Source organism: Osmerus eperlanus, chromosome 5 (assembly GCF_963692335.1).
Source record: "Osmerus eperlanus chromosome 5, fOsmEpe2.1, whole genome shotgun sequence".
NCBI classification, from domain to species: domain Eukaryota; kingdom Metazoa; phylum Chordata; class Actinopteri; order Osmeriformes; family Osmeridae; genus Osmerus; species Osmerus eperlanus.
Genome location: NC_085022.1, coordinates 20882753 through 20895289, shown reverse-complemented (window position 1 = coordinate 20895289; position 12537 = coordinate 20882753). Strand labels below are relative to the sequence as shown.

Below are 12537 nucleotides of genomic sequence, written 5' to 3'. Positions count from 1 at the left end.
TAGATAAGTTGAAACAATAATTAAACATAATACTTTCCTGCTTGGTCTCATGAATGTAAGCTTTCAGGATGAATGCACACACACACACACACGCACACACACACGCATATCAATGTGGTCTGTGTACATTATACTTCCATGTACTACTGGGTACTGTGTATACTACTTTAGTACTGGCAGTCCTGTCTCAGGTCTATCAGGGTTGACCAGCACTCAGTAATGTGTGTGTGTGTGGTGTGTGTGTGCTCCTCAGGTCTACCAGGGACTGCTGTGCGTCTTCTACAACTTGGGTGATGGAGACTACAACGTGACGCTGCCTCTCCATCGCCTTGACGACGGGGAATGGCACCAGGTGGAGCTGGACCGCAGCGGCAGAGTGTTCACCCTGAGGCTGGACGGGGGCGGCGGGGGGCGGGAGGTCTCTGCCTCTCCAGGACGCAGCCAGGAGCTCATCATAGACCCGTCTGTGGTGATGCTGGGAAACTCCTTCCCCTCAGGACACAACCACAGCTTCATAGGTAAGAGGGAAGGAGGGAGGGGTGACACACTTAGGCATGCATCATTTACGACTGGAGACGCAGTGATGTACTACTTGAGAGACAGTGTAGACTGACCTCGACTGATGTATTTTATATTAAGAAATGTGTCTATAACACGGTGGAAATAGGCCTGATACTCTGAGTGTGTAGATGATGAAGAGCTGTCTGTATGTGATGAAGGGGTGATGTGGTCCACCTTGTCTTGCCCAAAGGGTCACAGAGGGTCAGCACACAAATGAGGGCAAAATCCCCAGTGAGACCGAGGAGGGCTGTACTGATAGCTCAGCCTGGGGCTGTTTGTATGTGTGTGTCTGTGCAGTGTGTGTGAATGCAGTGTGTGTGAATGCAGTGTGTATGTGTTTGCAGAGTGCGTGTGCTGTTATTGCGTGCGTGCGTGTGGGTGGGTGTACATGTGTGTCCTCTACCTCCGTGTTTGCAAGGCTATGGTTTGTATTCCTAAAGCTCTAGTCTAAGGGCTGGTGTCCTAGTTTCACATCTGCCAATGGAACCTTACTTAACCTCTTTCTATATTTCTCTCACTCTCTCCCCCTCTCTATCTTTCTCTCTCTGTCTTTCTCTTTCACTCTTTCTTACACTCTTTCTGTCTACCTCTCTCTCTCTCTCTATCTCTCTCTCTCTCTCTCTCTCTCTCTCTCTCTCTCTCTCTCTCTCTCTCTCTCTCTCTCTCTCTCTCTCTCTCGCTTACTCGCTCACTTGCTCTCGCTCTCGCTCTCGCTCACTCGCTCACTCACTCTCTCTTTCACTCTCTTTCTTACTCTTTCTTTCTCCCTATCTTCTTTTCTCTCTTTCACTCTCTCTCTCTCCCTCTCCCTCTCCCTCCCTCCATCTGTCCTCCAGGCTGTGTGAGGGATGCGAGGCTGAGTGGCAGGCCCCTGTCCCTGTCCACGCTGCTGTCTGAGGGGGTCCAGGTGGCCAGCTCCCAGGGGCTCTCTCCTGGATGCCCCTCCCGCGCCTGCAGGGATCACCAGTGCTCTCCGCCCTTCATCTGCCTGGACCTATGGAGGCGCCATGAGTGCAGGTACTGCAGTGGAGACCCGGAACGGCAGGAGAAGCTAGTGGCACCACGAGTGCAGGTACTGCAGTGGAGACCCGGAACGGCAGGAGAAGCTAGTGGCACCACGAGTGCAGGTACTGCAGTGGAGACCCGGAACGGCAGGAGAAGCTAGTGGCACCACGAGTGCAGGTACTGCAGTGGAGACCCGGAACGGCAGGAGAAGCTAGTGGCACCACGAGTGCAGGTACTGCAGTGGAGACCCGGAACGGCAGGAGAAGCTAGTGGCACCACGAGTGCAGGTACTGCAGTGGAGACCCGGAACGGCAGGAGAAGCTAGTGGCACCATGAGTGCAGGTACTGCAGTGGAGACCCGGAACGGCAGGAGAAGCTAGTGGCACCACGAGTGCAGGTACTGCAGTGGAGACCCGGAACGGCAGGAGAAGCTAGTGGCACCACGAGTGCAGGTACTGCAGTGGAGACCCGGAACGGCAGGAGAAGCTAGTGGCACCATGAGTGCAGGTACTGCAGTGGAGACCCGGAACGGCAGGAGAAGCTAGTGGCACCATGAGTGCAGGTACTGCAGTGGAGACCCGGAACGGCAGGAGAAGCTAGTGGCACCATGAGTGCAGGTACTGCAGTGGAGACCCGGAACGGCAGGAGAAGCTAGTGGCACCATGAGTGCAGGTACTGCAGTGGAGACCCGGAACGGCAGGAGAAGCTAGTGGCACCGCTTGGTGATGCAGGAAAATTATGTTACCCTTGAAACTGGACAGACACACAGGCACACACACACACAGGCACACACACACACACACACAGGCACACACACACAGGCACACACACACACAGGCACACACACAGGCACACACACAGGCAAACACACACAGGCACACACACACACAGGCACACACACAGGCACACACACAGGCACACACATTTCTGGGTCAGACCTCCGCTGAGAGGCCTGTGTAGTCTGACCAGTCCTCCATCAGGGAGAAAGGCAGAGGAAAATAACAAAACAGAGACAAGAAAAAATTGTATGAAAGCCTATCAGAGAGAAATGGTGTATTACGTAAATGATGATTCATTGTAGGCAGAAACACAGAAAGAGAAATAGAGTAGAGAGAGCGAGGGACACAGAGAGACAGAGACACAGAGAGACACAGAGAGACAGAGAGACACAGAGAGAGAGACACGCAGAGAGAGAGTGTGAGTGTCAGTTTGGTGAATGTTGTTCATTTTGATCCTTCTCTCCTAAAACAGCCACAGAGCTGCTGTGAGGGGAAACGTTACTGTTCAGCTGCGATGACAAACATTTAGTTACACCGTACACTTCTACTCTGTCTGTCTTCCCTCCTTCTCCTCCTCCCCCCTCTCCTCCTCTTCCCCCCCCCCTCCTCCTCCTCCCTCTGTCTCCTCTCTTCCTCCTCCGCCCCTCCCTCCCTTCCCCTTCCCCCTCCTCTTTCTCCACAGGTGCCCTCCAGGTCACATGACCAAAGACAGCCCCTCGGGTGGGAAGACGTGCGTGTACACGCTTTGCGCCAGCCGGCCCTGTCGCCACGGCACCTGCGTGGCCCACTCGCCCTCGCGCTACTCGTGCCACTGCAGCACGGGCTACAGGGGGCGCCACTGCGAGCTGGAGCTGGCTCTCTCCCACAACCAGGAGGGCAGCAGTCTGAGCCTCAGCTCCATGTTTGCCATCAGCATCTGTGTGCTGGCCTTCCTAGGTAGCTACGTGGACTACGTCCTCTTCTACCTGTGGTGACCTGCGGACCGACCCTCAGCCCACATCCCCCCCCCCCCCGCTGCCATCGACATCATCATCATCATCACCATCATCATCATCATCATCACCATCATCATCATCATCATCATCATCATCATCATCATCACCAGTTCTACTGTCCATGTAGATGGTTCTTCTCCTTCTCTTCCTCACTGTCTTCTCTGATTTGAAGGGACTCAGAAGCGTGACAGCCCGACTTCACAGCCTTATTTTCACTAACCCCCCTTTCATCCCCCCCCACACTGCACGGCTGTCAGGTTGAGCTGTTGTTATGTTTCCCTTGCTCATATTTCCTTGTCAATCTGTTTCTGCTCTGCAACCTGCATGGGTCTAAGTAACTGCAGTTTTCCTTGTGTTATCTGTTTGTGGTCTTTCGGTGTGTGTGCTGTTATTAGTGTGTGTGTGTGCTGTGTTGTGTGTGCTATTGTTAGTGTGCGCGTGTGTTGTGTGTGTGTGTGTTGTGCGTGCGTGTGTGCGTGTTGTGTGTGCGTGTGTTGTGTGTTGTGTGTGTGTCCCTGTGTCTTTCTCAAAGGGCTCTCTTAGGGGGCACAGTTCTGTTTATGAGTCTCTCTGTCGCAGGCAGGGATATAAAACGGTTGGCCGATCTAATACACTAGCCCCATGCCATAACCGCCTGAACCCTTCCCCCGAGTCCGGGCCAGTATTAGCACATCCGTTATTCTGACACAGCCGATCCCTGCGAGAAACAGATAAACCGCTCCTCAATATTTGATAATGAATTCAAAGATAACTATGGCATCGTTCATGGAGATTCATGTGTTGCATGCTCAACCATCGGACTCCTGTAGGCATTTGAGGTAGCCCATATAGCAGAGCGGAGCAGGCTGGACTAATCTACCCTCACACCTACCTCCTGAGTCACGATGAATACTTTAGTCTCTTTCAAAAGAGGCAGTGGAGGCTTTTGTGCTGACGCTCTCAAGAGTTCAGCTCATGCATAGATAGGTGTTCATTAGACATACAGTATCCAGATAGGAAGTGGAGTAGCTACTCTCGTCTAATCCACCGCTCTGATGCTGTAGGTGTCCTGTGAGAGCAGCACAGGAGGCCTATTGAAATATCTCATGTTGAAAGTTATTAGCTATCGTCATGGAGACATCCAATGCCTACTTTTATCACCCTGATAAAGAGAGAAAAAGAGAGAAAGAGTGAATGAGAGAAAGAAAATGGAAAAAGATCTCATGGCATAACAAACATGCCTCCAATTTACCCCGGGCAGACATTCTGCACACACTCTCCAGGCTGGTGGGCCGACTGCTGCTAAATTAAATTGTGGCACCATCACTTCCTATTCCTCCAGTCGACGTGAATCCATTATTGCATTTTGCAGCTGGCCTGGAAGCACAACATGAGTCAGACCCAGGGCTGGGCCCAGCCTCTCAGAAGACCCAGGGCTGGGCCCAGCCTCTCAAAACACTTCACACCGAACTTAAAGCGAATCTTTTGTGCGTTGCGATTCAGTCTTCTAGCAATTCACATCGATTCACAAATTTAAAAAATTGATTTATCGATATATATTTTTTTCTCTCTCTATATATATATATATATATATAGATTTTTTTATTTTTTTTTCAAAGAAAATTGTGGAAAAATCGTGAATCGATTTTTAATCGAATCGTGACCCCAAGAATCTAATCGAATCGTGAGGTACCAAAAGATTCCCACCCCTACTGTTTCGTATTGGTTTATAGTAGTCATTTTGGACATGGTTTACGATGAAAAAAAACAAACGATTGGCTCCTAGCGATTCGTGCGAATAAACACGCGAAAATACGGTTTGCGTTTGGTGTGAACACAGCATAAGATTTAGCAGCTTGTATTTTGTGTAGTGAAATACAAAGTCACTGTAGATGGTGTTCAAAGTGCCTGTATTTTTGTACCAAAATAATTTTCTTTTTTAATAAAATAAGACAATATCATCCCATCTCTCCTCTATGTTCACTCCTACCATCCTGATTCTCATGTTAATAAAAAAACAACACAGTAGATGTTCTGTTTTCCCAGAAAATCTCCATACTAGTGCAGCAGTCCTTTCAACACCGACGCGACACCACGTCTTCAAACCTTTAGCAGAGAGGAGGAGATCATCACTATGGATTAATGGCAGGCTGCTGTGGTTGCTCTTTGCCCTGAAAGCTATTGATTCTTCTTTAGATGTATCATGGCGCTGGCTCTATTACTCATGGTTGTTGTAGAGGTCAGGCTCCCCTTCGCAACAGGCAGATAAAACCGCCGTACAGGTGTGTGTGGGAGAGAGAGGCATGTAGTGCTGATGTGGAGAGAGGAAGTAGATGGTTTTCTCGGGACCGTCTGCGTGGTGGAGGGGAGACGGGTCAGAATGGTTGTCATGCCTCAGAGCACCCTGACAGAGCAGGGCACGGGGAGAGACAGGAAACAGTAACCGCAGGCCAGAACAAAGTTCCGAGGTTACTTTTATCAGATATATGAATAGAAAGTACACACAGAAATAACTGCCTTTTTTTTTTTTTTTTTTTTTTTTTTTTGGAAGGAGCGTATTTTTTGATCAAGTCGGTCCTGTCACAGATCTTGATCAGCGGTTGATGTTGGAGATAGAGCCTTGTCACCCTATCCACGACCTCAGATGTCCATCCCACCCCGCCCTTCATCACAGGGTCTTCTGTTCTGGCTGAAGCTCCCAGACTAGCCCAAGAGCTACATGGAAGTGACCTTCCAGTTGTTCACACATCAGACGCCAGATAAGACCTCTGCGACGAAAACTGACAACTAAGACCCAGACAGAGACACCAGTCAGAGGAACCAATAAGAGGGGTGGGGGGGTGGGGGATAAGGAGGCATGGCAGATGGCTTGGGAGAAAAAATAAACTATTGGGTTGAATGGACGGTAAAGGTCACTGCAGCATGCTGTATAATTCAGACAGTAGATGCGATTGATTAGAGCCGCTCTCCCAGCCCTCCTCCCTGTCTGATCTTCACAGCCTTTGCTGCAGTTGATAACCCTCAGAGGAATGTGTTTACGTGCCTCAGGATTGTGTCTCTTCGGGAACTCTTTAGAAGGAAAGGTCTAGAGAAGAACTGCCATTCCTAAATTAGTTTCATTTATTCATACATTCATTTATTCGCATTTCAATTGTACGATGAAGCCTGATGTGTACAGGATGTGACTGGATTGTGAAGGCGTGTATGGCGAGCCCCCCTGACCCTTGCTCTGGTGCCCCCCCAGTGCTGACGTTGGGCTTGTTCCTGTACTCGTGCTGGAGGAGGCACAAGGGGCTGAAGGAGGGGGTGTACCACGTGTCCGCTCACCAGGGGGAGTGGGAGGACATCCGGGAGAACGTCCTCAACTACGACGAGGAGGGGGGGGGGGAGCAGGACCAGGTGACACACACACACACACACACACGCACACACACACACACACACACGCACACACACACACACACACACACACACACACACACACACACACACACACACACACGCTCATACGCTCATGTGATATTGCAAAACATTGTTCTTTTATTGTACTGTATACTGTAGTCCTGTACATCACATTGGGCAAGCTTCGGGAGAAAACAGCTGATGTCAGAATCGAGCAGAGCTTGAAGAGTTGAAGTTTTCGTCCCAGTTGTAAACGGATGTTGTTGGATTCCTGAAGTCACCACTCGATCTCAGGAGATTTAGGAGTGGAAGTTAATTAGTGGAAATTAAACATGGTAGATAGCATTAAGCCTTAATGCCTCTATCTGTTCTGAATCTGCTGCTAATAGCAGTTTTCTCTCTCTCCAATCAGATAATTAATTACGGGGGCAATCAATGGTCTTACTGCCAGCAAAGTCTTTTAGACGGCCCTGCTCTCAGCTGAAGTGGACTAACTCACTACCTCTTTCTTCTTCTCTGACAACCTTCTCTCTCTCCCTCTCTATTTTCTCTCTCTATCGTTCGCTTGCAACCACTTTCCATTTCAATCCCTCGTTCCTCAGAATGCCTTCAACATGGTGGAGCTCCAAAGGTCCCTGCAGTCCAGCCCGGCCCAGTCTCTGAGGTACAGCTACCCACAATGCATCATCTACCCGCAGAACAAACCGCCCAGCAACAATACCAACGGGATGGCCAATGGCAGCGCGGCCATCGCCCTGCGCCTGGCGATGCCCCCCTCGGAGAGCGCGGGCCTTCCCTCCCCGCTCGCCACCCGCCGCTCTCACCTCTCCCTCTCCCTGTCCAGCCAGGACCTCGCCCTCTACCTGTGTGAGGTCATCAGAGACACTGAGCGCCTAGGAAACCCCGGTACCATGACTATGCCGCGCAAGGGTGTGGCCAACAAAGGGCGTAGCTTGGCTTCCATGCGCTCCCTCAGTTCGCTGGGGTCAGAGGGCAAGGGTCAGAGAGCACCAAACCCGCAATTGGACCGGCTCAAAGCTCTGAGGGCGGCGGTTAGTGACCTGAGGTCTGACATGGCCAGTAAGAACTCAGAGGGACAGAGAGACAAGAGGAAGGAGAGCAGGGAACAGCCCAGCAGTGAGAAGAGTGGGTGAGATCTGGGAGAGAGAGGGGGAGACCTGGGGGGAGAGAGGGGAGGACTGAGGGGAGACCTGAGGGGAGACCTGAGGGGAGAGAGGGGAGGACTGAGGGGAGACCTGAGGGGAGAGAGGGGGGGACCTGAGGGAGAGAGGGGGGGACCTGAAAGAGAGAGGGGGGACCTGAGAGAGAGAGGGAGGGACCTGAGAGAGAGAGGGGGGACCTGAGAGAGAGAGGGGGGAACCTGAGGGAGAGAGGGGGGAACCTGAGAGAGAGAGGGGGGAACCTGAGGGAGAGAGGGGGGAACCTGAGAGAGAGAGGGGGGACCTGAGAGAGAGGGGGGGGGACCTGAGGGAGAGAGGGGGGGACCTTAGAGAGAGAGGGGGGACCTGAGAGAGAGAGGGGGGAACCTGAGGGAGAGAGGGGGGACCTGAGAGAGAGAGGGGGGAACCTGAGGGAGAGAGGGGGGAACCTGAGGGAGAGAGGGGGGAACCTGAGGGAGAGAGGGGGGGACCTGAGGGAGAGAGGGGGGGACCTGAGGGAGAGAGGGGGGAACCTGAGGGAGAGGGGGGGGGGGCTGAGAGAGAGAGGGGGGAACCTGAGGGAGAGGGGGGGGGACCTGAGAGAGAGGGGGGGGGACCTGAGGGAGAGAGGGGGGAACTTGTGGGAGAGTGGTCTCTTAACCTTCAAATACACCCTCTGACACTACTCACAGCTAGCTGTTGATGTTTGATAATCAGATGATGGTTTAGTAATGTTGAGATCTTGATAAGTTTTTAACTTTCTGAACTGCTATGGATGGATTGCAAAAAAAGTTAAACATTTGATAGATCTTGTTTTTACAAATGAAACGTTGTGTTGTTTACCTGACAATGACACTGTAGTAGATCCGATGGTAAGCAATGTTTCTTATGAATCCCCTTTCCTCAATTTCTGACAAAATCTGTATTTATTGCAAACCTCACAGAAAATAGTGTACAGTATGTCCTCACGTGTAAAATAAGACTAAAGTATTCATGTTTGAAATGGATATTGTTTATGTTGTGTTGACTATGATTTCTGTGATTTATTTTTATTTAGATATCCAATTTTGAATAAATGAGCATATTTCGTATTTAAGTTGGGATCTTGTTTCCTCAAAGATATGAATATTTAATATTCATGTTTGTGATCAGCACTTTTTCATCCAACTTCAAACCCTTACCATCAAATACGATCTTCAGAAAATCGGCACTTTAATGGATCTTCAAAATGTTTCCTCCTAAAATCTTTCCATGATGGCTTGTATAATTTACCATGGTCTGTGTATATGACCGTAAATGGATATATATATATATTGCTAAGCGATATTTTGAGACAGATTTGTGTCTCTACTTTGTCATTAACATGGGCGAGGTCAAGGATGATGAGATGAGATGTCCATGATGATGAGATGAGAAAAGACAAGTCTTTCTAAAGCTCAGACTCTAACATGTAGTACAAGTATATAGCTTTTTTTCAATTATATCTTTTTTTACAATTACATGATTTTGAAAAAAAGGCTTATTTAGTCAAAATCACTACACACAAGTAACCGAGCACTTCAAATATTTTGCTAAATGAAGCACTTGTATTTGAAACAATAACCTTGTGGCACACAAATGGTTCATACAATCGGATTCTGTTTGAACCAGTTACACACTATTGTGCTCAATGTAAATCACTTTTACGTAATAGTCTGGATGATTTATTTAGATATATTGTTCAAATAAAGTACATTAAAATATCAACCAAACATCACACACAAGACCAGTACTCGCACACTGAGATATATATACAGTATATATACAATATTTATACCTTTACATTTTTCACTGAGAATCAGAACAGATAATAGAATACATACATAATATACATATATAAGCTTCTCAAATAAAGAACTCGTCCTTGCACAAACCTTGCATCAATGTGCTCACAGTCCTCCTTTATGGCTTGAACGAGAGATATCCTGACAAAGGACTGGAAATCGTACACTTTCCACCACCATGCTAGAGTAAAAACTCCTAGATCGGGTTAAAGAAAAGTTTGGTGGGAGCTATATAGAATTCTGTAATGTAAAGAAGTGTGTTTCGTGATTAAAAAAAGTTTGTGGCTGAGAATGTGCTTATAGTTGTGCAGATTTGAGTTTCAGTATCAGGTTTCACTAACTGTGATTTCACATTTTATTGTGTAAGCAATCATACACAACTTTTGTGCTGTTGCTCTGTTTGTGTGTGTGCCCATGTGTGTGCGTGTAGTGTATGTGTGTCTGTGTCTGTGTGTGTGTTTGTGTGCCTGTGTGTGTGTGTGGTGTTACAGAAAGGCCTGCATAAAACAACAGGTGAAGTCATACTCTAAATATATTCACCAACAGAGACCTTGCGCTAAATGTTCTGTCTAGACAGTGGAGAAGTGATGCTGACGATAGACTATAGTTATTAGAGTGACCTGGTTTGGTAATGTCTTACAAACAGGATGATAATGTACTTCAGTATGTGAGAAGTAACATACCTTTGTCTGTTGCTATACTGTCACCTAGTGGAAGTCTAAGGGAATTACGTCTAAAAAGTGTGCTTAGACGTTGATCCAAAACGCTGTTTCTTTTATACTCTCTCCAGCCTCCAGAGGGAGCTGTTGTTACATAAACTGCACAGGGAAGCCAGGAGCACAGAGACGGCTACCACTTAGCGGTCAGTTACTATGGTTACTGTGTATGAAAACGGGCTCTGCCATGGATGAGCACTAATCCGTATCCATAGAGAGGAAGTGTACTTCCGTAGATTTTTCTTGTATCAGTAGCTACTTCACTTAACAATTTATTTGTACTTTTTACTTTCACTCCTTAAATGTTTTACACAAATTATGTAGGCTACTTTCTTCTTCTTACATTTTAAAGCCGGGCTCGTTACTTACATTTTTATCTGTATTTGATGGCATAATCAATTGTATTTCTTGCCACATTGCGCGCCTTTTTTTTCTGGCTATCAGCACAACAAACGTAAGCTAGTCTACGAAGCTACTCTGTTTGAAGCTTCTCTGTTTTCCTTTCTCGTCTCTTCCTCTCTCTTCTCTCCGTTCCTTTCACTGTGTATGCATAGGCGGAAATCGCGGGGGGCGCTTTTTTTAATGTGCTGTGTTACAGCAGTAATTTTGGTGTCCTCCTCAGGAATTGCTCTTGAGAAAATGTCATATAATTGTCCCCCCCAAAGTTGATAGCAGAATTTCGCCACTGTGTGTAAAAAATATTTTCGAAAAAAAGTTTGCATCCTGGATGAGAATGTGATGAGGACTCTAATATACTGTACGTACTTGGAAAGGATTGTCAACAGATCACTGACTTCCTATCAAAGCAGGCATATATACCAGAAGACTACAGCATTGTAGTCCAGAACAGTGGTCATTTATGGTCCTCAGTTGGGGACAAGAGATGTCACGGAACTGGCCTATAATGCTGTTGAAATATCTGTGAAGGATCACTGGAGAGAGGGAGACAGGAATGAGTGTGGGAGAGGATGAAGAGGAGAGGGGGAGGGAGTGGAATGGAGGGGAAGGACGGTTGATGTGACAGTTGGAGATTGTTCGAACGAGGGCTGACACACAAGTACTCAGCCACAGCCCCTGTAAGTCAGTCAGTTGATCAGACAGACATTCAGACTATCATCATTCTCACAGACCCTGGTTTGACTCAACCTCGTGCCAGCAGCCCGTGTGTGTGTGTGTGTTTGTGTTTACTTGTCCTCAGGCTATGGATCCAGGGAAGTGACAGTTGGCCACGCCCCTCTGTCAGTCCCACAGTAAAGTGTCATGTGTCAACTTTCCTGACAAATGCGCCCCTCCCTCGGCTTGCCTCGCTGACTGGGGGACTGACATGACAGAGTGACAGCGCCCACACAATATCCCCGCTCACAGCCAGGACATGAGCAGTCTCTGATGCGCTTGGTTGGGGCCTGGGGGATGCAGACTAAGCTGGACATGGCTGAACTGCCTAGCAGGCTTCATCCAGAGACCTCATCTTCACTGCTGTGCTTCATCCACAGACCTCATCCTCACTGCTGTGCTTCATCCACAGACCTCATCCTCACTGCTGTGCTTCATCCAGAGACCTCATCCTCACTGCTGGGCCTCATTCAGAGTCCTGATTGCCAGGCCACATACAGGCCTCATCCTCACTTCTGGTTATCATTTAGACCTCATCCTCACTTCTGGTTATCATTTAGACCTCATCCTGACTGGCAGGCCTCATCCAAAGACTTCATACTCACTGCTGGACTTCATCCACATCTGATCTTAACTGCCAGGTCTCGCAACTGCTCATCATCCTCCAAAAGTTTACTGCCCCTCATCCACATATCTTTGTCTCTGAATGACTGCAAGACATAACCTTACGGGGGTAACATGTGGGGTATCATGTCATGTTCATCGCCTGAAGGATTTTAGTAGGCCAGAAGGCCCATAGAGAGTGCTGTCCTCTCCACTGTGTACTTTAACAGTGTGAGACCACAGTTGTCCTCTGATCTCTATTAGGTGATATATCGCTTTGAAGGATGGGGAGTGAATCCTTGAGGGAACTGCCTGTCTCCTGCTGTGCAGTTACGACATTCTGCCCACAGGTGGCACTGTTCTCCAAATATGAGGGCCGGCTCCCTTCACTGGGTGTTGCT

General features: G+C 48.5%; 1 protein-coding gene across 1 annotated transcript in view; it reads left to right on the top strand.

Moving 5' to 3' along the window:
* LOC134021554 (neural-cadherin-like) overlaps window positions 1–7888 on the top strand; it is a 44238-nt gene extending 36350 nt beyond the window's left edge. The window contains exons 28-32 of the mRNA XM_062462510.1: window positions 254–518; window positions 1398–1578; window positions 3028–3281; window positions 6564–6718; window positions 7324–7888. Of these exons, the coding sequence (XP_062318494.1) occupies window positions 254–518; window positions 1398–1578; window positions 3028–3281; window positions 6564–6718; window positions 7324–7875 (1407 nt within the window). The 3' untranslated portion in view covers window positions 7876–7888. The remainder of the gene's footprint in view (window positions 1–253; window positions 519–1397; window positions 1579–3027; window positions 3282–6563; window positions 6719–7323) is intronic.
* The last annotated feature ends 4649 nt before the right edge of the window (window positions 7889–12537 follow it).